This window comes from Stomoxys calcitrans, chromosome 3, assembly GCF_963082655.1.
Source record: "Stomoxys calcitrans chromosome 3, idStoCalc2.1, whole genome shotgun sequence".
NCBI classification, from domain to species: Eukaryota; Metazoa; Arthropoda; class Insecta; order Diptera; family Muscidae; genus Stomoxys; species Stomoxys calcitrans.
In genome coordinates, this window is record NC_081554.1 from 139,780,541 (window position 1) to 139,804,946 (window position 24,406).

The 24,406-nt window shown below is 44.1% G+C and overlaps 4 protein-coding genes across 4 annotated transcripts; 1 reads left to right on the forward strand and 3 right to left on the reverse strand.

Annotated features, from left to right (window-relative positions):
- Nucleotides 1–2,988: 2,988 nt before the first annotated feature.
- Nucleotides 2,989–3,399, reverse strand: LOC131995686 (histone H3-like). The gene has a single exon (XM_059364572.1). The coding sequence runs from the start codon at nt 3,397–3,399 to the stop codon at nt 2,989–2,991; it is 411 nt and encodes a 136-aa protein (XP_059220555.1).
- A 5,751-nt stretch (nt 3,400–9,150) lies between these two features.
- LOC131996269 (histone H4) lies at nt 9,151–9,486 on the forward strand. The gene has a single exon (XM_059365801.1). The coding sequence runs from the start codon at nt 9,175–9,177 to the stop codon at nt 9,484–9,486; it is 312 nt and encodes a 103-aa protein (XP_059221784.1). The 5' UTR covers nt 9,151–9,174.
- Nucleotides 9,487–10,817: 1,331 nt separating this feature from the next.
- LOC131996164 (uncharacterized) lies at nt 10,818–16,157 on the reverse strand. The gene is made up of 2 exons (XM_059365617.1): nt 15,182–16,157; nt 10,818–10,867 (listed from the first exon to the last, which is right to left on the reverse strand). Exons 1-2 carry the CDS (start codon nt 16,155–16,157, stop codon nt 10,845–10,847), a joined length of 999 nt encoding a protein of 332 aa, XP_059221600.1. The 3' UTR covers nt 10,818–10,844.
- A 5,629-nt stretch (nt 16,158–21,786) lies between these two features.
- On the reverse strand, nt 21,787–23,890 carry LOC131996165 (histone H1-like). Its single transcript, XM_059365618.1, has 2 exons — nt 23,222–23,890; nt 21,787–21,798 (listed from the first exon to the last, which is right to left on the reverse strand). Exons 1-2 carry the CDS (start codon nt 23,888–23,890, stop codon nt 21,787–21,789), a joined length of 681 nt encoding a protein of 226 aa, XP_059221601.1.
- Between the last annotated feature and the right edge of the window lie 516 nt (nt 23,891–24,406).

The window sequence follows — 24,406 nt, forward strand, 5'->3', positions numbered from 1 at the left end:
CCTTATTACTTTTTTAAAATAAAATATGTATACTACCCATACTCTAATATTGCCCTCCTTGCTTAGCACCATCTACATCTACAGTAATATGATCAACACATATTGCTCTTATGCTCAAACACTCGGTATGCAACGTTGTATTGATGTTCGAGTATATGTGAGCGTGTGTGTTGATACTAAATTTTTTAGGGATGTATACTAGTATGTTAGCGTGAAATGGTGTAGAGATGTATATGTGGACTTATGCGTTTGTACGCGAGATCTATGGGTAGGTATGCTCGTAAAGAATGAAATAGGTATGCTAAGTGCGATTTTTGAAGGGAATATTGTACGCCACTCTCTTATTGGTTAGGTATGCTAAATGAGATTTTCTTTAACATTAAGTGATTTTCATAATTCTTAGTAATTGCTTTGGTTTATGACCCTAAGTGAAACAGTTAATCCAGTTGCGGAAAAAATCCCATTTAACATGTGATTACTTAAATTTCCTTAAAGGGTAATTTATTCCCATATTAGGTAACAATGGTATTAAAAGATTTCAACAGATGTTTTACAGCTACGAAAAGGGCTGTGATTAGCTTTTCCCTTAAAATTAACATAGTATTTATTAGGTAATTAAAAAATTGTTTGAGTTAAATTTGGTCTCTTTTTAAAAATTTTTTTGTAGCCCTGAAAAGGGCTGTTAGATATACTGCTTTCGAATATCGAAAATAATCATTTTGACATGATAAGTAATTTTGCATGGAAAAATTACTTCTTAGCGGCGGTCTTCTTTGCTGCGGCAGCCTTTTTGGGCTTGGCAGCGGTGGTTTTTGCCTTGGGTGCCTTTGGTTTAGTGGCTGATGCTTTGGCGGCTGTTTTTGCGGGTTTAGCTTTAACTGTACCTGTCTTTTTGGCAGTTTTAGCCTTGGCCTTTTCGGTCTTCTTCTTCTCGGCGGTCTTTTTAGCAGCGGAAGGCTTCTTTGCAGCGGCTTTCTTTTCACCGGCTGCCTTTTTGGGTGCTGCTGCCTTCTTTTTCTTATCACCGGCTGGGGCCTTCTTCTTCTTTTCAGCGCTCTTTGCTTTAGGTTCCTTCGAGGCAGATGGGGACAATTTGAATGAACCGGAGGCACCCTTACCTTTAGTTTGGATCAATTTTCCACTAGCAACAGCGCTCTTCAAGTACTTCTTGATGAATGGGGCCAATTTTACAGCATCAACTTTGTATGTGCTGGCCAAGTATTTCTTGATGGCAGGCAATGAGGAACCACCACGTTCTTTCAATGTTTTGATGGCAGCATCGACCATTTGTTGGGTTGGTGGATGGCTTGGGGCAGCAGAGGGTTTCTTTGCCTTGGCAGCGGCTTTCTTAGGTGCCTTTTTCTCAACAGCGGCGACTGGAGATGCGGTGGCTTCAACAACGGCGGCGTCAGACATGATTTCACTTATATTTTTCTTTTTAAACACACTTTAACACTTTGTAAATATACACTCACTACTGGTGTACGCTGATTGGTTGAAAATATGGTTTCAACCTTTAGACTAGTGATGGCTGGGTACATCGAAATTATGAGAAGTACATAGTAGTCAACTACGAAATTTTGCGAAACGTTGTGTGGAAGCGAATAAAAATTTTTACAAAAGTTTTCACAGAATTATTCGTTTTACGATGAGATAGTAACAATTTCTTTTTATTTTTTATACAATTCTTCTAGTAGAGATATCCAGCTAATCATTAAAGAAAATCCGAGTTAATTATCTTTAAGCGTTACCGAGTTATAAGGGTTTGAGTTGAAAGTTTATAAAAATGTTATGATAAAATTGTAACTAAATTATAAAAATTTTCCAATTTTTATTGAAAATTGTTTTTGATAAAAATTTAGTATGGAATCTTGATATGTTTTCTTGAAAGAAGTGTAAAAAAAAGTGAAAATTTGGATGATTTTCATAGTGAAATAATCGATTTTATTATGTAGTCTATGACAGTTGAATTCACCATATTGGCGTATTTTCCATGAATAAAAGTTTTTCTGCAAATTAATTTGAAAGCTCTAATGTAAAAATGTTTTAGGAAAATTTTATCATAAAATATTATAGAAATGATAGATTTCTATTAAAATGTTACATAATTTGTAAAAAGTGTACGTTTGTTACGAAAAGTCTAAAATATTACGATGCTATGTTATACCAACGTCGTTGGCTATGCAAAATGTGCGGTGAGCTCTATTGCATTTATTATAAAATATTTTTTTCTATATAAAGTTGACTTGAAACTAAATAAAAAATTTAAAAATGTAAATTCTAAACAATGTATTGTTGCAATCACAAATTTAAAAAAATATATAATTTTTTTTTGGAAATTAAACACAAATTCAAAAATGCCCTTGTCTAAGCAAGCAAATGTAGAACAGTTGCATACCGAACGAAATCTATTTCCCTTTAATAATTTAAAATATTAAAATACTATTTTATTCTTTTTAAAACAGTTTTTGGAATAGCAAAAAATATCATTTGTTTAAAAATAATAAAAAATACAGAAAAAATGTATATTCAATGTATCTAAATTATCTATTTAAAGTTAAAATTCTCTCGAATGTATTGGCCTGCCTGTTTTTATCTTCATTCATTCTTGTTATGTAGCTACTACGAAAAATCAAATTTTGCAAAAAGAATAACAGCAAATATACTGTTGCTAATAGAAAATAAAAATTTTCAATTTAACATAAAAAGTAAATTAAATAATTTTTTTTTAAAAAAAGTTTTTGATTTCGCTCCATGTTTTGAAACCCAATATTACCAAAAGTAAAACGCATAGAAAAGAAAAAAATTTTTTAATATAAATAGTGTATTTTTCCATCCCCAAAAAAAGACTATATTTATTTATTTTAATAAAAATAAAAAGGTGTAAGTTTTGAATAAATTTTTTTCTCTTTTTTATAAAAATATTGTGGTCCTGAAAAGGACCGATTGTTTTTGTAAAAAAAAGTTGGCTTTTAAAATGTCAATAATTTAAGCACGTTCTCCACGAATACGTCTGGCCAATTGGATATCCTTGGGCATGATGGTGACACGCTTGGCATGGATGGCACACAAGTTGGTATCTTCGAAGAGACCGACCAAGTAGGCTTCGCTAGCTTCTTGCAAGGCCATGACAGCAGAGCTCTGGAAACGCAAGTCAGTCTTGAAATCTTGGGCAATTTCACGAACCAAACGTTGGAAAGGCAATTTGCGGATCAACAACTCAGTACTCTTCTGGTAGCGACGGATTTCACGCAAAGCAACGGTACCAGGGCGGAAACGATGTGGCTTCTTAACACCACCGGTGGCTGGTGCGCTCTTAGGAGCAGCTTTGGTAGCCAATTGCTTACGAGGGGCTTTGCCACCAGTAGATTTACGGGCAGTTTGCTTAGTACGAGCCATTTTTCACTAGAGGTTTTTAGTTCACTTCACGATATGCACACAAACACTGTTAACACTGTAATAGTTGCCTTACGGAGCGATTCCCGATATTTATAGAAAAAATTTGGCGGGCTACAGTTTCCAATAAGGGTGTGTGCTGCGTATATGCTTCAACATTTGTATCTGTACACACGAAGTGTATACGAACAACCCCGAAGATAGATCGAAGCGTATGTGTATGTAGTAAATTCAGAGCGGATTTTGTATAAATATGAGGTATCGCAGCATGGTAAGTATTATTATTATTATTATTGGCTGAGCAGCCGTGGTGACAACACCAAGTGAAGTGCAGTGAACAGTAAATAATTAAACAAGTGAAGTGAGATAAAGCAATTGCTTTAAGATAGAGGAGAAGGTGGAAACGATTAAAGTGTCGGCCGAGAATTTCTCTTATGAGATAAATATTCCGGCCAATTTATCGAATGTGACACTGGAAGGCAGTGCCAATAACATGTCTGGCAACCACAATGATGACATTGGCGGTCGACGACCCAATGAGAACGACTGTCGGCGACAGCAAAATACTGATTTTAACGGCCACCCCATGGATTTGGCTAAATCGTCAATTGAATCTGACAAGGAAGATTCAAAAATGCGGAAGCGGAAGAAGGGCCATGGTTCTGATGGCGATTCCAGCTATAACGCCATGAAATTGCAACTTGCCGTTGAGAGGCTTGAGACAGCGAATAGAAATCTTGAAGCGCGGAATCAGGACTTGATTGCTAGAATGGAAGCACAGTGTGCTCTTGTGGAGACGCTGCGCTGTAAAATTGAACAGCTTGAAGGCACACGATCTGGTTTCGTTGCTGCTGCTAACATCACTACTGAGGCTACTGTACACCAATCGCAGTCAGCAAGAAACAACAATGATATTACTACCACCACTACATCTGGTAGTACATTTACGACAAACTGGCTTGCTGCCAGCACCACCACTAAAGCTGCCATGCACCAATTGCAGCCAACAGCAACCAACTATGACAGCACTACCATAGCTACATCTGGTAGTAAGGCTATAACCGAATGGTCCACCGAGGTAGCCGAAAACCTCGGTGCAGCGTTGATGGAAGAGGATGATGTCGCACCGCCGGCGACTGTAGACATGTCAAAAGGGGCTATTCGCAAGACCACACAGAAGCAGCCACAAACGACCCAAGCTAATAATGGAAAGTCATCAACAACTATGACAACAACAACCTTGAATCACCAGAGGACCACTACCAGGAACAGAGGCGCTGACTCGAACACGGATGCGGGAAGGACCGTTGGATCAGGTAAGGTCAGCCCACCTATAGTGAAGATTTATGGGGTAAATGTTAAGACATTCATGTCAGGTCTTAAGGGGCTTTTAGGACATGATCTCTTTAATATTGATATAAAGAATAGGAACATGATTGTTCTTAAATTAGTGAGACTGGAAGATCACGCTAGGGTCAAGCAATATTTGATAGGAGAGGGTACGTCCTTCTACACCTTCACACCGAGGAATATGAGGCCATATACGATAATGCTTTCTGGTTTGTCTAGCACCTATGACGTAGAGGATTTAAAGGCCTTCCTGGACGCGACTGGCATCAAGATCTGCGATATGGTCATAAAGAAACTCATGTACGACAGATGGATCGTACAATTAGGCCAGGATTCCGATGTGAAGGCTTTCCGTAGGCAAAGATACATACTGGGCTGCAGAATAGACATGGTGAAGAACAAAGCAGGAGGGGTTACCCAATGCCATAACTGCCAGAGGTTCGGGCACGTTGCGGCCAATTGCAGCATGGAGCACAGATGCGTGCGATGCGCATCTCCACACGGACCAGGAGAGTGCAGTGTGCCATCGGCCGAGGCCGGGGGAGAAGGGACCTTATCCAAGGATCCGGCTACAGGGGAGATTGTCAGGGCGGCTGTTGCCCCTCTATATTGCGCTAATTGTAAGGCTAGCGGACACATGGCCAGCGACAAGAATTGCCCGAAGCGCCTGGAAGTACTCCAGCGCATGCAAGAGAGGAAAGTGACCATGGCGCCTCCAAAGAGGGCCCAGGTGCTGGCTCCGGCGCCACCACCACCAAGGATGACCGCGGGCTCTTATGCCAACGTTGCCAGGCATGTGAATTCTCCAACGATCACCCCAGTTGGAATGAGGAATGAGACGGCGCAGAGGGCGGCTCAGGCAATGGGCTTCTTCAATGCGGAGTGTAGACGGCTGTTCGGACAGGACTTCCATGTATACATGGCCAAGATTGCTGGGTTCGCTGAGACCTTCAGGGGACTGAACTCTGATGCTGAGAAAAGGCAGGCGCTGTTCGGCCTTGGTTTGAGCATGGCTCCTGATGGGAATTAAATGCATTTTTGTGAATTTACACTCGGTAGTATCTCGACACAAGAGACACTACTTACAACTTTTCGTGGAGGAGCATAAACCGGACGTTTTGATGCTGGCGGAGCACTGCTTGTCGGCGCGTCATAATTTTGTTTTGAAGGGGTACTCGATTCATAGACAGGACCGGACTAGTGGTGCTGGTGGTGGGACGGCGATCTGTTTGAGGGGAAATGTCCGTGGTGAAAGGGTTGATGCAAGCCTTGGGAGAATGGAGGGTACTGTTGTTGCGATAAATAGGCCTGATATGGGCAGGATACTTCTGGTATCTTTGTATCTTAGACCCCAGGATACCCTGGGTGTGTCTGATCTGGACGCTTTGGAGAGGGTTATTGGGACAGAAGAGGCTATAATTGGAGCGGACCTCAATGCGAGGCATCGCGTTTGGGGGGATTCTACTGTTAACACTTCCGGGAGGAGATTAAAGGAATGGCTTGATATGAGCCCAACGGTCGTGATGAGACCAACCGATGGACCAACGAGGATACAGGGGAGGAGTCGGTCTTTTATAGACGTTATAATGACTACGACGGGATTAAGACTGACTGACGGACCTAATGGTAGACAGACGGTGCACGGTCTACGGACGCTAGACTATGAATCGGACCATAGGGCGGTGGAGATTTCTGTCTCAGTTGACAGCATTGAGGAGGTTACTCCAAGAGTAATATACGACTACAAGAGGATGCGGACCGGTGTCCTGAACGATGAACTGGCAGAGAGGCTTCAAGGGTGTGCACCACCTATATATTGGAACGCCGACACATCGGAGATTGATATGGCAGTAGGGGCTCTTGCTGGGGGCCTGGCACATGCAATGGAGAAGGCAATTCCGAAAGTAAGGCCCAGGGGGAATTGTCTGACACAACTTCCTCCGGATATTCTGGCACTTATCTCCCAGAAAAGGACCCTCCGCAGGAGATTGCACAGGCTGCATGACACACGCGATGCAAATGAAGTACGGGCCATCATGAAGAACCTGGATAAAATAATACAACAACGGATTCGTTTATTTGAGGACGACAATTTCATTAGGACACTGGAGGGGATCACTCCCGGAAACGACATGTTTCGAAAAGTGAAGCGATACACAGCCAGGAAGGTAGGAGGTGAAATGGCTGATCTGGCAACTCCCAACAACGAAAGGGTAACCTCGACGAGGGCAAAGGCAGACCTGCTGGCATCGACATTTGCACTGGCCCAGTGCGATGGTCCCATGCCTGACACGAATGTGGTAGAACGGACACCGATGATCATATTTGGCCAGGATTGCACGGCTGATGGAATAATGATGGAGGGATCCTCACCCCCCCCTGTGGCACTAGTGAGACCCTCGGAGGTCGGCTCTATCCTACGCCGACTCAATAATAAGAAGAGCTGTGGGGAAGACGGCATTCCGAATTTCGTTCTTAGGAGGCTGGACCAGCGGGCCTGGGCCTATATGGCAGCGATTTTCAACCACTGCCTGAATTTGGGGTATTTTCCCGTAGCGTGGAAGAAATCGAAGGTGATACCCATCCTGAAGAAGGGTAAGGAACCAAGCGATCCGTCTTCATACAGGCCCATATCACTCCTTTCCAGCCTTGGAAAGGCATTTGAGGTTGTGATCAATCATAGGGTGGACGATCATCTGGAGGACTCAGGGACACTGGGTGATTTCCAATTCGGCTTCCGCAAGGAGACGACCACGACGCACGCGTTGATGACCTTATCAGACAGGATAGCGAGGGGATTCCAGGCTAGGAGTCCGACAATCGCGGTCAGCCTCGATTTTGAGAAGGCGTTCGATACCGTCTGGCAAGACGGTATCACGCAGAAAATGGATACATTCCATGATTTCGACCCCCATCTCACGAGACTCATTGGGGACTACCTCAAAGGTCGGAGCTTTTCAGTGTCTGTTGGAGACACAGTGTCCTCCACACATAGGACCAGATCAGGAGTACCACAAGGATCGGTGCTTGGACCTGTACTTTATAATATATACCTATCGGACATACCGAGGCCTGAGAGGGACTGCCTCATTATCACGTATGCCGATGACATCTTGGTGGCTGCCACGCACCCTCGGGCCAGTATTGCGGAAAGAAACCTGACGCGATATCTCGCTAGACTGGAGGAATACTTCCGGCAGTGGAAACTTAATCTCAATGTGGACAAATGCAAGACCATCATTTTCAAGGGCAGGAGCAGGAACCTCTACCGGAACGCCAGGGGCTATATCCCCAGTGTAAGGATCGGCGACACGGTTATACAAAACTCCAATACCCTGAAGTACCTGGGTGTTGTGTATGAAGAGGATATGTCGTTTATCAGACACATTGATGAGGCGATCGGAAAGGGAAGGGCGGCGTACCACGCCTTCCGTACGATGTTGGCCCGTAGAAGAGGATTGAGCCAGAGGGTCAAACTGGCGATTTATAAGCAGGTGGTGAGACCGACGGTTGCATATGCCTTCCCGATTTGGTACACGGTGTCCTCGCACCAGATGGAGAGATTGAGGGTGCTCGAGAGAAAAATGTTAGTCCAATGTCTCGGACTGAGAGGAAGGAGATCGGAGCAAGGGTACTGGATTGGGCCCTCCTGCCGGAAAATCTACGAGGAGTCTCGGATGTGTCGTATAGATGCCTTTATGGTCCGTTTGGGCATTGAACATCTTGAGAGGGCCATTTCACATTGGAACCCCATGGTACAACGGTGCCAAACGTCCAGGGGGGACTACCTACGCGTGAGGGAGATGGGTGGCCACCTTTCTCCCATGTGCCTTTTGCATCTTAACGATGATGGCTTGGTGTACGACTCGGAGGGACGTACCCTTTTCTACCACAGGAGATTCCGCCAATATGGCATGGATGATATGGTATACGCCACGGCACAGTGGGTGCCTGTGGTCTGATTGTAAATAGTGTAGATAGTTGTGGAGATGTATATAGCTTTATGATTTTGTTCATTTTATTTTATTTTATTTTGCTTTTATTGCGATGGACGCATTTCTTTCTTTCTTTTATTCGTTTTGGTTTTATTAGATTTAGTTAGTGATAGTTTAGCTTAGGTTTTATATAGTAGGTTTTACATTCCCTGTTTTTCCATTTTTTCGGGGAGGATTTAATGTATCCGTGCATTCGGGAATAGATACTTATGGTAAATCGGCTGGGCTGGCCTTGCTAGAATTTATTTGGAATTATTATAGACTCAGAGAAATGTAGAACAAGCATGTTGAGTATTATATGTATATAGGACTACAATGGAAATGTAAAATAATTTTAAGTGAATTGGAAAATAAATATGAATCCATGAATCCATGGTAAGTATTAGTTCTTGTGCATAACTTGTGAAGTGAATTTAATTTAAAAAGTGAAAAAATGACTGGTCGTGGTAAAGGTGGCAAAGGCTTGGGAAAAGGTGGCGCTAAACGTCATCGTAAAGTGTTGCGTGATAACATCCAAGGTATCACCAAGCCTGCAATCAGACGTTTGGCTCGTCGTGGCGGTGTAAAGCGTATCTCTGGATTGATTTACGAAGAAACCCGTGGTGTCCTGAAGGTGTTTTTGGAAAACGTTATTCGTGATGCTGTCACCTACACTGAACACGCTAAGCGTAAAACCGTCACCGCTATGGATGTCGTCTACGCTTTGAAGAGACAAGGCCGCACTTTGTACGGTTTCGGCGGTTAAACATTATCTTGACGCTATTTTGGAGAAAATTTCAAAAACTTTAAAACTAAAACAATCGGTCCTTTTCAGGACCACAAAACATATTTAAAAAGAGATATATACATACACACAGATACCAAAATGCACGCATATACTACCATTAAATGTTTCCTTTGCTTGGAGCTGCTAACTTTGTCACAAATGTACAAAGAGGGACGATCGTAGATACTTCGTTTCGATGTTTTGTTATTACATATGCCAATTTTTTTCAGCATCAGAAAATGAACAATGATTACCATGTGATATTCAAATGTAAAATAAATAGTTTTTACAGTACCCTAATGGTAACATTGATCCTATTAAATGCCGATAATCTTGAGTAGGGTCGATAAAACTAAATTCTTATTATGTTAATGTATGCAAATAGGCGAAATGTTGATGCATGATAATTGATAACTGATAATTATGACATGTATATTAAAAGACCTGCAATAGTCGATAAGATGTAAACATATTTGAAAATGTTTACCTATAAACAATAGATGGCAGATTTTTTTGTATTTACGCCTAAAACAGGATTGTTTAAGGAAATTTCGAATAACGAAATTGCTAGCAAATTACCAAATCCACTGAAAAAAAAATCGACCAAAAAATATTTTTTTTTAAATTTAACTACAATTAAAATTTTATTTATTATTTAAAACTATTTTTTAAGTAAATTTTCTTGATAAAATAAGGGGTTTGATATAGTTTTTTCTCTTTTAAAAAAATTTTTGTCGTCCTGAAAAGGACGGATTGTTGTTGATTTATACGATGGCCTGTATTTACATTTTTTCTTTGATGCTCGTAGATAATTTAAGCCTTCTTTTCGGTCTTCTTGGGCAAGAGAACAGCTTGGATGTTTGGCAATACACCACCTTGAGCAATGGTGACACCGGACAGCAATTTGTTCAATTCTTCGTCATTACGGATAGCCAATTGCAAGTGACGGGGGATAATTCTTGTCTTCTTGTTGTCACGAGCAGCGTTGCCAGCCAATTCAAGAACTTCAGCGGCCAAATACTCCATGACAGCAGCCAAGTAAACTGGAGCTCCGGCACCAACACGTTCAGCATAGTTGCCTTTGCGCAACAAACGATGGATACGACCGACGGGGAATTGAAGACCAGCACGGTTGGAACGGGACTTTGCCTTTCCCTTAACTTTGCCACCTTTACCACGACCAGACATTTTTAGTTATTTTTTTTTTTTAATTCACTTCACTTAGCACTGAAACACAAATGATATTAGTTCGCAGATTTGATTTGATTTGATTTTTATTTCCATTTCTATCCATATATACATTACATTTCATGTCTTCCATCTTAAAATAATTTCTTTTAGCATGTATTTAAACATATTTCTAAAAATATAACTATATCTAATTAAAATTAGGTTTCATAGGTCAGCCCACCTATTATATCAAATATTTAAGTTGTATCATTCAATATTAATTTCCCGGGAAAATTAGGTAAAACCGAGATCCTCTCACTTAGCCTAGGACTTATATTAAAATTAACCTAAATAAAAATTATATACACTATTTACAAAAAACTAAACAAAACATATAATCCAATTACAATAAGATATTTACATAAAAACAAAATTATAATAACAAAACAAAACAGAAAACAAAAACATATATCCACACATATAAACATCCAAAGACAAAGTCCGTAAGGTTCACTCAAATCACTGGGCCATATTGTAAACTGGGTCGTCAGCACCATATGTCCCATACCTCCTATGGAAGAAAACAGTACGTCCGTCATCATCAAAGACAACCCCCTCACCAATCAGATGAAGGAGGCCCATCGGAGGCATGTGACCATCAGTTTCCCTTATCCTGGTATATTGTTCCCTTGAAAGACAACACCTTCTCACCCTCCCATTCGAATGAGACCCGCAGCCACGGAGAAACCCAATCGTCAAGCCAACCATATATGCATCTATCCGTGCAATCCCACTCTTCGCATAAACCTTTCTGTTCGATGGCCTGGAAAACCGACCATCCTCCAGCATCCTTCCCTTCAATCCCAGGCAGTGTATCAGTACCCTCCTCTCGTACCGCCTTAACCGTTCCATTTGGTGCGAAGACACCATACTCCATACCGGAAATGCGTATGACATAGTCGGCCTTACTACCTGTGAATAAATCATCATCCTAACCTTCTCGCTCAGGCCCCCTCTCATTCTCATCACCCGAAATAGAACGGCATACGCCACCTTACCCTTTCTTATAACCTCATCCACATGTCTCACGAATGTCAAATTCTCCTGCAATGATACTCCCAGGTACTTAACGTCCTCCGCATTCCTAAGCACAGTGCCGCCAACTCTGACCGATGGGGAGAAGCGGAGCACATTCCTAAAGAGTCCCAACCCCTTCCCCCTAAATAAGATGGATCGGCATTTGTCCAGATTAAGCCTTAGCCTCCAGCGCTCGAAGTATGGGACCAAAAGCGCGAGGTACTCCTCCATCCTCCTCTGAGCAGTTGTCGCTCGTGGATGAGTGACGGCTATCAAAATGTCATCAGCATATGCCAATACCAGATCGTCGCCCTGCGGCATAGGCATATCAGCAAGGTAAAGGTTATACAGTGCCGGACCCAACACCGAACCCTGGGGAACGCCAGCCGTGACTTCCCTCAATCCAGAAGAAGACTCCCCTATCGCAACCGCAAAGCTCCTTCCCGTCAAATAGCCTCCAATCATCATCGTAAGGGCGGACGGAAATCCATATCGTTCCAGTTTAGTAAGGAGACCCCGATGCCACACCGTGTCAAATGCCTTTTGGAAGTCCAGACTGACAGCCAAAGTCCCGTTGCGTCTTCTGAAACCTTCCGAGATCTTCGATGTCAAAACCATAAGTGCATGGGTCGTAGAAGTGCCGCCTCTAAACCCGAATTGGAACTCCCCTAGGAGATTCCTATCCTCTATCACATCACGGGCGCGTTCCAATATAAAGACCTCAAACAGCTTTCCCATGTTTGACAACATCGAGATGGGCCTGTACGAGGAAGGGTCGGTCGGGTCCTTTCCAGGCTTTAGTATAGGAATCACAGTAGATCTTTTCCACGCCATCGGGAAGTATCCAATATTCAGACAGTGATTAAATAGTATGGTCAAAAATCTCCACATCCTCCTGTCCATTTTCTTAACCACATAATTTGGTATACCATCAGCACCGCTACTTCTTTTACAATTCAGCCTCTTAAGCACCGCTCCAACATCAGTATCCTTGACCAACCCAATTGGCGGTCTCCGCACTCCTCTTCTTATCACACCATCCGCTGTCACTCCTTGCCCAAACTCAACCATCGGCACCACAGATTCCAATCTCATATCCAGACCATCGCCACCTCTTGCATCATTCTGAGCTGCTGTGAAAGCATCCGCCAGGGCCCACGCTTTCCTTTCATCAGTGTAAATGGGCGTTCCATGTGAGTCCTTCAACTCACCCATCCTCCTTCCCGCCTTAGTCCCTGTAAACCGCCTGAGATTGCGGTAAAGATCCCTCCCCGCAACAATCCCGCTCAGAAGTCTAGTACACCTTCCCTCTTCAAACAGTGTTATCCTCTCTCTTATAATCCTATCGAGGAGTCTGACCATCACCCTAATGGCCTGCACCTCCTGCAAGTCATGCAGCCTATGTAGTCTCCTTCTTAGGCCCTTCTTCTGCGCTATCAGTGATAAAATATCCGCCGGCAACCCAGGCATCCCTCCATTCTCCGTATTCGCGACCGGAATACTCTTATTCATCGCCTCAACAATGGACGAAGTCATCCTCTCAACGCCAGCATCTATCTCATCAACGGTACAATTCCTATCTATTGGCAGCATGGCCCCCTCCATCAGACACGAGAGCTCATCATTAAATTTCCTAATCTTCATCTTATCAAACCTGAAGTAACGCGCAGGTTCTCCCTCCTCGACATCTCCAATCGCAAGCTCTATACCGACAGCCCTGTGATCGGAATCGTAATCGAATGTCCTCAATCCCTCCACAGCCTGCCTCCCGTTCAGACCATCTAGTAGCTCCAAGCCCATCGACGTGATAAAAAAATCTATAAAAGACACACTAGTTGTGGGCCCCCGTGTTGGCCTCAACACCAGAGCCGGGCTCATATCGATCCACTCCTTCAAAGTCCTCCCACTTGCGTTAGTATAGCCCCCTCCCCATTGTGGGTGCCTCGCATTGAAGTCCCCCCCAATCACCACCTCATCGGAGCCAACCACTGCCTCTATACGATCCAGAACCTCATTGCCCAGCTCCACAGTCGGCCTACAATATATGGCAATAAAAATGACATCCCTGTCAGATCTCCTCTTCACCCTAACCGCAGTCCCTTCCACATCCCCAAAATTCACCTCCAACCTATTCCCCTTCATACCACTCCTGAGACATATCGCCGTCCCTCCTCCTCTCTGACCAATTCTATTCTGTACGAACACCGTATACCCCTCCAACTTAAAAACGTGCCTGGCACTGAGCTTGTGCTCCGCAATCAGCAGCACATCAGGTCTGTGCTCATCCACAAATAGCTGTAGATAGTGTCTTCAACTCCTCGACACTATCGAATTCACATTAATAAAAATACATCTAAGCGCGTCCATCATCCCCTAAACTAAGTAAAAATCCCATCATAGCATGCATCTTCTCCTCATCATTCCTTAACTTAAGATACTCGCCCCTGAAAGCATCAACCCTCCGCATACAACTGAGGAAACCCTGTCCAAAGAGTCTCTTACATTCAGCATCAAAACCACTCATCGCCGAACTAGCCTTGCCCATCTCCTGTCCACCCGAGGGCGTTCCCATCGAAAAACCTCTAGCCGCACCTGCATAAGTGGTACCCCCATTCCGCACCCTCGGGGCCGCCACATTCAGTCCCAAACTATTCGCCACGCGGACCTGGCCCACGCCCCTATCGGCCTCCTTCCTATCCCGCATCCTCCTTACTATCTCCATCCTCTTAGGGCATTCCTTATCACTGGCAACATGACCCTCCACATCGCAGTTCGCACACCTTACTGGCCCGTTAATCCTCTTAACAATCCGTCCAGTACCCGGATCAGCCGTAATCGTCTCCTGCACGTCAGCACCCTTCCTCGGCAGGGGACAATTCCCTGGGCCATGAGCCCCACTACACTTCACACATCTATACTTCAGACCACAGTTGGGAGAAGTGTGGCCAAACCTCTGGCAATTCCAGCATTGCACTATCCCCTCCCTCTTATAATCAGAAATCCTCACCCTACAATTCAAGATATATTGGAGTCTCCGAAACGCCCTTACATCTGACTCCAAACCCAGCTTCACAATCCATCTGTCCCCTCTCAACCTGACAACCCTCTCCACACGGAGGTCCATCTCCCTTCCATCCAAATAGGTCTTTACATCATCCTCCTCATAGGTCTCTGACAACCCAGTCACCAAAACCGTATATGGCTTTCTGTCTCTTGGGGTATAAGTGAAATACCTATACTTCCTCTCATCCAACATCTTACGGACCTTATCAAAATCATCCAAAGAGACCATCTTTAGGTTCAACATATTCCTATTAGCAATACTAATAACGAAAAGTGCATGTCCTAACAATATCCTAACAAATCCTCTCTCTTAATTCCCTGATATTTGCATTATAAATCTTAATCATGGGTGGGCTGACCTTACCTTTCTCTTTTCCTACAGAAGTCGGCACATTCGTCCCTCTTGTTGAAGATTGACCTTCGCTGGTCACATTCGGTCTCGTTGGGTACTTCGGAATCGCTCCTTTGCTTGTAGTAGGTGCAGCTGTCCTTATCCTCTGATTGTACAAGTCGGGAAACTCCAGACTAGCAGTCCTCATGGGTTCACTGGGTTGCTGAGTTGCCGGCGGTGCGAACTCATCCCTCATCAACTTGGCAAATCTCATACACTCCCTGGGTTGTTGAGTCGCCGGCGGTGCGATCTCATCCGTCATCATGGTATTTTCTTCATCTGCCCAATTTCTATCAGTGGTTGTCGACGTCATCGGTGTATCATTCGCTGTTTTGGCAAGTGTCGGTTGGCTATTTGACGTAGTTGTCGACGTCATCGGTGTGTCATTTGCTGTTTTAGCAAGTATCGGTTGGCTATTTGAAATACCCCTTAGAAGTGCGTTCTCGGCCATCAACGCTTGAACTTGATTTTGTAGTTGCTCAATCTTATCTTCCAATCGCGAAAGATTAAGCTGATGCTTCAAATTTTCATATGGCGAGTCGTCATCTACTCCATCTTTCTTTTTCTTTCGTTTGCGATGTTTCTTGCCAGTCACAGCCTGAAAGCCATCTGATGTATTGCCAGTCGCATCAGTAATATCAGTGTCATCAATTCTTCCTTCTGATAAGATATTTGTTGACTTTTCCAAAAGTGAATCAGCAGTTTCTGTCACAGTTTTCTGTAGTGTCTTTCCTACAGCAGCTAAAATTTTACGTCCTTTAACGGAGCTAATTGCAGTTGCACCATCAGTGTGTATGTCAGTGGATTCAGCAACTCCACCATTTATATTTCTTCCATCAGCATGCTGTAATGTAGCATCTAGTTCAGCAAATCTGTTGGTAGTTCGCCCAGAGCCACCAAACGCATTCAAATTTGAGGCTGCTGCCACAACCTCTTTCAAATTTTCCATTTTGTTAATTTCACCGCCTACCACGCGGTTCTCATTTTTCCAAGGGATGTCAGCCAGTCCGTCAAAAAGGGGGTTATTTAGTGCCAGCACTGCAGCCTTCTCTTAATTCTCAAAATTATGAGTGATGATGTTGGCAAAATTCAAAATTTGCGCAACACAGACGCCTACTATCGATTCTCAAAATCGCAGTTAAGAGTTCAAAAAATCACTTGACACAGAGATTAAAATTCAAGTCAAACTTCACTATCCGCTATGGTATGATCACCTTGAGCACAAAACACAGAATATTAGTTCGCAGCATGAACTGCAGTATTTATACTTTCGGATCCAACGTGTAGCTAATTTTAGAGGGTTGTTTTCGTAAACATAGCGACTGTTTTCGTCTACCTGAATATCTTGTGCATGAAATGGTTTAAATATTCCGAGTAAGCCATCAAACACACAAAATCGTGAACAGTGTTAAAAGTGTTTGTGTGACTTAAAAAAAAAAAACAAGTGAAAATGCCTCCAAAAGCCAGTGGTAAAGCAGCAAAGAAGCAATAGCCGTTGAGTGACAGATCATAGACTCAAGATACGAACTTGATTTGGCAAAAAGTGATTTTTGAAAATAAACATAAAAGAAATATTAAAAACCTACAGTGGTTGGCAGATTTGAACATTTTTGTGGGCCACTGGCCAGTGATTGTGGTGTTAAAATGGAAGGTCAGCCTGAGAAAAGGGATGACGAAGAAGAAGAAGAAGAAATTGAAGAGGCAGAGGATGCAGAGAAGCCAAAGAATGAGACGGTCAACGAGGTCATCCAAAAAATGGATGAGGCTAGTCGCAAGCGAAGAAAGAAGAAGTCTGATAGCGACATTTACGAGAGCCTAAAGATGGGATGCTTGGTGGATGAACTCAAGGCAACGATTGCACGCCTTGAGGAGAATGCCCGCAGAGATGGGGCTGTAATTTTGGCCCTACGAACGAAAATGGCCGAAATGGAAATGGCAATGATGGCCAGTGCAAAGCAAAATTTTAGTAATGCTTCTGATGGTCGAGTGATTGTTGCCCAAGCTACAAAGGGCATGAACTCACATAATGCTTCAGCTAGTGCCCACACCACAAAGGGCATAGCTGCTGGCAATTCAGCTGATGATGGCGTCCATATCTCAGTCGAGGATATGGATACGAATGATTTGTCGGCCGGGGTAGCCGAAAACCCCGGCACTGCGTTGAACGATGGAGCCTTCTCCCTGGTAAAGGCCAAGCGAATTCCGAAAGAGAAGAAGAATGAAGAAACGCTCCCGTTAAGAGATGTTGCGCACCCCGCAAAGACTGGTGCTGTACCGAAGATACCGGCAGTGAAGAAGAATGCTGTCCCCCCAGCTGTGAAGACCCCTGCTACGGGCCAACCGGCCACAGCGGATAGAGAAGACAATGGAACCATGCCTGCGTTTATGGTTTATGATGTAGGTGTAAGAGAGTTATGCACGATTGTGTCAAGATCCCTGAACACGAAGGACTTCACCATCAGATTGGTAAGAAAAAGTTGCATAAGTTTGAGGGTAAGGGGTATAAATTCCTTTGAGAAGATTAAGAGTATGTTGAAGGAGAGGCGGTATAAGTTCACCACCCATACGCCTAAGGATTTGTTGCCCTATTCCGTTGTTATTGAGGGGCTTTCTGGCGAGTTTTCTAAGGAAGAGGTCGAGGAGTGTTTGGGCGGCCTTGGGTTCCCGGTCGATGTGCGGGGTTTGGTTAACCTTTCAGGGAACTTGTGGCTTCTTAGGGTGGGAAGGTCCACCGATTTGGGTCTCCTCTATGGGGTGAAAAGGATGTTGCATTGCAGGGTCACTTTCCGTAGGGACAGGGCCCGTGATCCCGTCCAATGTTATAATTGCCAAAGGTATGGCCATGTGTCCGACAACTGCGGTTTGCCATTTCGCTGCTGTAAATGCAGCCAGCCACATGAACGCGGGGCGTGTCCGGTTCCGCCCAAGGATTTGGAAGGGAAGGAGGTTACCGATCCGGAGACGGGAAGGGTTACGAGGTATGAGGTGGTGCCAGTGAGTTGCGTGAATTGTGGTGTTGAGGGCCATACTGCTGGCTCGAGGGGATGTCCCATTCGTGTAAGAATGGTTGCCAGGATGGCAGAGAAGAGAGAGGAGATCAGGAATAGGGATATGTCTAGGTCGAATAGGGTGAGAGGACTTTCCTACGCGTCCGCTGCACGGCCAAGCGCGCGCTCGGCACCGTCTGGTGCCCCCACATCCGCCGGCGGTGCGGATATCTTTGCGGACTGTCAGCGAATATTGGGCGGCGACTTCGTTTCAGTTTTCGCTAGGATGAGGGAATTTGCACCAAGGTATGCAGGCCTTGTTAGGGAGCATGGTGAGTCGGGGGCCATTACGGCCTTCTTGCGCTTCCTCTGCGATGTGTAGTTTATTTAAGTGTGTTTTTCTGAACATCAACTCTTGTGTGTCCTTACGCAGGAGACATTTTTTGAAGATTTTTGTTGACGACCATGGACCTGATGTGATTTTGTTGGCGGAACATAAGCTTTCCAGTAGGCACCGCTTTGAATTGGAGGGATATGATGTTTTCAGACAGGATAGACAGTCACGCGGCGGTGGCACTGCGGTACTTGTGCGGAGTTCTTTTCGCAGTGAGAGGATACATATTCGGACAGGAGGCATAGAATCCTGCGCTGCGAGGGTTTTTACGAGGGATGGCGGTTCAGTTGCCTTTGTTTCGCTTTATCTTCGTCCTGGTGAACCCTTGATACCATCGGATTTGGAGTCGATTATGGAGCTGCACGAGTCTGGCGAGGTTGTGGTTGGAGCAGACCTCAATGCTAAACACCCGTCCTGGGGTGGCACGGAGGTGGACCCCAGGGGAAGGCGGCTGGCCAGGTTTTTACTTGACTACCCTGATTTTGCGACGAGCCGGTGCGATAGACCGACGAGACCGAATGCATCCGGGGGGACTTACATAGACTTCTTTTTGTTGACTCCTGGTGTTCCACTCACGGGCGATGGGGGATTGTCGAGAGCATTTGATTTCGAGTCAGATCATAGGGCGATCCAGGTGACTCTAGGTATAGGGCGACTTGAGATAAGGAATCCCAGGACTTTCCTCGATTTTAGCAGAATGCATGTCCGTCGCTACAGGGCTCGTCTGGGTGAGGGGCTGTCGCCTATTTCTCTTCCGGTAGACAGGAACGTGACTACACAGGAGATTGATGATTGTGTTGAGGGACTTGGAATGGTATTTCGCTCCGCGATCGAGGCTTCGGTCCCTAGGGTTCCCGTGGAGAGGACAAGGATGTTCTTACCGGGCTGGATTCTCAGGCTCATTTATGAGCGTAGGGCCCTATGTCGGGCGCTGCGCGCATCGGCTGATCCAGAGCGCCGCGGGCTTTTGCGCACTGACATCAGACACCTGTCTAGGGTGATTCGCGAGTCCATTGACTCCTTCGAACGGGACCGCATGAGCCGCCGACTTGGACGTATTAGGATCGTCGATAGGTCGATCATACTCTCAGGTCAAGAGGGCCGCGGGCCTATCCAATAGGGAACCTATTGGAGACCTGACGTCCTCTGACGGGAGTGTATTGACTGATGATCTTTCCAAGGCGGAGGCTCTTGCGGACCATGTTCAAGTCGATTTGGTGACGGGCTTTCCCCCGTCTGACGGCGAGTTCGGAAGACAGGTCCATGAGGTTGCAGATGATCTTGTTGATGCGTCTCCCCTGGTTGAATTTTCTGGTTCGTTCCCTGCTAACGGCACTGCTGTGGCCGATAGGTCCTTGTGGGAAGATGGTCTTTTTGTAAAACCATCTTGCATTGGTTCGGCCCTTTCCTCTTGGTCGTCCAAGAGGTCCTCCAGTGTTGATGGAGTCCCGGATATTGCGCTCAAGAGAGCCGGCAATGTGATTTTCACTTTTCTGTGCGTCTTGTTTAACCACTGCCTGAATTTGGGGTATTTTCCTCCCGCCTGGAAGACCGCTGTAGTTGTTCCGATACCGAAACCGGGATCTGATCGGCGAGATCGCTCTGGCTATAGGCCTGTTTCTCTTTTGTCGACGTTTGGGAGACTCTTTGAGTCGTTCATTTTGAGGAGGATTGCCAGGGTCGTTGAAGACAGAGGTATTCTGCCGGATGGTCAGTTTGGTTTCAGGCCGGACCATTCCACCACACACGCTTTAGGCGTTTTCACGAGCTACGTGACTAGGGGATTTGATAGGAAGTACGGGACGATTGCGGTAGGCCTTGATATTTCCAAGGCCTTTGATTCCGTTTGGCACGACGGCCTGCTTTTTAAGCTTAGGGGCCTTGGATTTGGCAGACAGGTGTGTAGGGTGGTCGCAAGCTTTCTCCACGGTCGGAGTTTTTGTGTAAGGGTAGGTGAGCAATCTTCTTCAGATCGGCCAGTTCGATCTGGCGTCCCCCAAGGCTCCATCCTCGGGCCGATGTTGTACAATTTGTTTGTCCATGACATTCCAGCCCCTCCTTCAGGTGGCATGCTGCTGGCGTACGCGGATGACGTCATGTTGGCCTTCTCTGGCCCCAGGGCTTCTATTGTTAACAGGAATGTTAACATGTTTTTGGGTGAGTTGTGTGGTTATTTCACTAGATGGAGGCTTAGGCTAAACCCGGCGAAATGCTCCGCTATGGTTTTTAGGGGCAGGACTGGCACCACTTACCCTAATTTTCGACGATACGTTCCCGTGGTCCGCATCGGGGTCGATAACGTGGCAGTTACTGGCACGATTAAGTATCTGGGGGTCGTTTTTGACTCCAGACTGGAATTCCGCAATCACGTTGATTACGCGCTGGACAGGGCGAGGAGGGTCTATTTCGGCTATCACCGCCTGTTTCGGATGAGAAGGGGTCTATCGTCGGCCGTGAAGCTCTTGATTTATCGTCAAGTGATCAGACCGGTGGTTTCATATGCCTTTCCGATATGGTTCGGCATATCTTCGGCGCGGATGGAGAGGGTCAGGGCTTGGGAGAGGCGGGCTTTGCGCTCGTGCTTGGGGCTGCGGACGATAGTTAGGAGGGATGGTTCGGTTAGTCGCCCTTCGTGTAGGGCGATATATGATGGAGCGGGGACTCCCCGTATCGACGTATGGATGATGCGGGGCGCCATTGAATTTCTGGAACGATGCGGCGATGTGGGCAATGGGATGGTGTCTGACCATTTCTCCTCCAATGATGACAGGAATGTACTTCTAAACAGAACGTACTTTTCACCAGCTGCACTGCCTAGACTGAATGAGGAAAACCTCTTATATGATGGTGAAGTCCTTCTATTTTACCATAGAAGACATAACAGTTTTGATTTTCAGGACACAGTGTACGACACAACTCAGTGATCCCTGCCTTGTACATATTGTAAATAGTTATTTAGAATTACTCTAGAATTAAGATTATATTTATTCTTTCCGTATATAGTTATTTAGGTTTAAGATTTAGATTTAAGTATCACACCCCTATTTTTGGTTCTATGAAATATTTCTTTTTTGTAACTCGAGGTTAATTTTGATTTTGTAGTCACGGTCAAGAGCCGGCTACCGCATAATAACTTGAAGTTGTCGTACGAGGGAATTTTTTAAGTACTTTGTAAAATTTATAGATTCAATTAGATATTAGCAAAATCTCTGTAAATGAATTTGAATTTTGGAAAAAATAAACGGCTATATGAAACGCCACCATCAAACACACAAAATCGTGAACAGTGTTAAAAGTGTTTGTGTGACTTAAAAAAAAAACCAAGTGAAAATGCCTCCAAAAGCCAGTGGTAAAGCAGCAAAGAAGGCCGGCAAAGCCCAAAAGAACATCACTAAGGGTGACAAGACCAAGAGACGCACCAAGCGTAAGGAGAGTTATGCTATCTACATTTACAAAGTGTTGAAGCAAGTCCATCCCGATACTGGTATCTCCTCAAAGGCCATGAGCATCATGAACAGTTTCGTCAACGATATCTTTGAACGTATCGCCGCCGAAGCCTCCCGTTTGGCTCACTACAACAAGCGTTCCACCATCACCAGTCGGGAAATCCAAACTGCCGTCCGTCTATTATTGCCCGGTGAGTTGGCTAAGCACGCTGTCAGTGAAGGTACCAAAGCCGTTACTAAGTACACCAGCTCCAAGTAAATGGCATACTTATTTCGTCGTACAATATTTTCCCTACAACATCAAAGGCCCTTTTCAGGGCCACAAAATAAATTAAAAAAGAGACTTAATTCGTTATTCAACTAAAATTAATTTATATTTACAAATTTAAAGAAAAAATATATCTACCACTCACCCTCACATTGCCCTTATTACTTTTTTAAAATAAAATATGTATACTACCCATACTCTAATATTGCCCTCCTTGCTTAGCACCATCTACATCTACAGTAGTATGATCAACACATATTGCTCTTATGCTCAAACACTCGGTATGCAACGTTGTATTGATGTTCGAGTATATGTGAGCGTGTGTGTTGATACTAAATTTTTTAGGGATGTATACTAGTATGTTAGCGTGAAATGGTGTAGAGATGTATATGTGGACTTATGCGTTTGTACGCGAGATCTATGGGTAGGTATGCTCGTAAAGAATGAAATAGGTATGCTAAGTGCGATTTTTGAAGGGAATATTGTACGCCACTCTCTTATTGGTTAGGTATGCTAAATGAGATTTTCTTTAACATTAAGTGATTTTCATAATTCTTAGTAATTGCTTTGGTTTATGACCCTAAGTGAAACAGTTAATCCAGTTGCGGAAAAAATCCCATTTAACATGTGATTACTTAAATTTCCTTAAAGGGTAATTTATTCCCATATTAGGTAACAATGGTATTAAAAGATTTCAACAGATGTTTTACAGCTACGAAAAGGGCTGTGATTAGCTTTTCCCTTAAAATTAACATAGTATTTATTAGGTAATTAAAAAATTGTTTGAGTTCAATTTGGTCTCTTTTTAAAAATTTTTTTGTAGCCCTGAAAAGGGCTGTTAGATATACTGCTTTCGAATATCGAAAATAATCATTTTGACATGATAAGTAATTTTGCATGGAAAAATTACTTCTTAGCGGCGGTCTTCTTGGCAGCTGGCTTCTTTGCTGCGGCAGCCTTTTTGGGCTTGGCAGCGGTGGTTTTTGCCTTGGGTGCCTTTGGTTTAGTGGCTGATGCTTTGGCGGCTGTTTTTGCGGGTTTAGCTTTAACTGTACCTGTCTTTTTGGCAGTTTTAGCCTTGGCCTTTTCGGTCTTCTTCTTCTCGGCGGTCTTTTTAGCAGCGGAAGGCTTCTTTGCAGCGGCTTTCTTTTCACCGGCTGCCTTTTTGGGTGCTGCTGCCTTCTTTTTCTTATCACCGGCTGGGGCCTTCTTCTTCTTTTCAGCGCTCTTTGCTTTAGGTTCCTTCGAGGCAGATGGGGACAATTTGAATGAACCGGAGGCACCCTTACCTTTAGTTTGGATCAATTTTCCACTAGCAACAGCGCTCTTCAAGTACTTCTTGATGAATGGGGCCAATTTTACAGCATCAACTTTGTATGTGCTGGCCAAGTATTTCTTGATGGCAGGCAATGAGGAACCACCACGTTCTTTCAATGTTTTGATGGCAGCATCGACCATTTGTTGGGTTGGTGGATGGCTTGGGGCAGCAGAGGGTTTCTTTGCCTTGGCAGCGGCTTTCTTAGGTGCCTTTTTCTCAACAGCGGCGACTGGAGATGCGGTGGCTTCAACAACGGCGGCGTCAGACATGATTTCACTTATATTTTTCTTTTTAAACACACTTTAACACTTTGTAAGTATACACTCACTACTGGTGTACGCTGATTGGTTGAAAATATGGTTTCAACCTTTAGACTAGTGATGGCTGGGTACATCGAAATTATGAGAAGTACATAGTAGTCAACTACGAAATTTTGCGAAACGTTGTGTGGAAGCGAATAAAAATTTTTACAAAAGTTTTAACAGAATTATTCATTTTACGATGAGATAGTAACAATTTCTTTTTATTTTTTATACAATTCTTCTAGTAGAGATATCCAGCTAATCATTAAAGAAAATCCGAGTTAATTATCTTTAAGCGTTACCGAGTTATAAGGGTTTGAGTTGAAAGTTTATAAAAATGTTATGATAAAATTGTAACTAAATTATAAAAATTTTCCAATTTTTATTGAAAATTGTTTTTGATAAAAATTTAGTATGGAATCTTGATATGTTTTCTTGAAAGAAGTGTAAAAAAAAGTGAAAATTTGGATGATTTTCATAGTG

What these genes read in the sequence shown, in the direction of transcription:
- LOC131995686 (XM_059364572.1), bottom strand. Translation starts at nt 3,399, where the DNA reads ATGGCTCGTACTAAGCAAACTGCCCGTAAATCTACTGGTGGCAAAGCC.
- LOC131996269 (XM_059365801.1), top strand. Translation starts at nt 9,175, where the DNA reads ATGACTGGTCGTGGTAAAGGTGGCAAAGGCTTGGGAAAAGGTGGCGCT.
- LOC131996164 (XM_059365617.1), bottom strand. Translation starts at nt 16,157, where the DNA reads ATGGAAAATTTGAAAGAGGTTGTGGCAGCAGCCTCAAATTTGAATGCG. An exon ending in TTCTGTAGGAAAAGAGAAAG is followed by an intron (nt 10,868 to 15,181) that starts GTAAGGTCAGCC and finishes TTATATTTTTAG; the next exon opens with AAATATGTTTAAATACATGC.
- LOC131996165 (XM_059365618.1), bottom strand. Translation starts at nt 23,890, where the DNA reads ATGTCTGACGCCGCCGTTGTTGAAGCCACCGCATCTCCAGTCGCCGCT.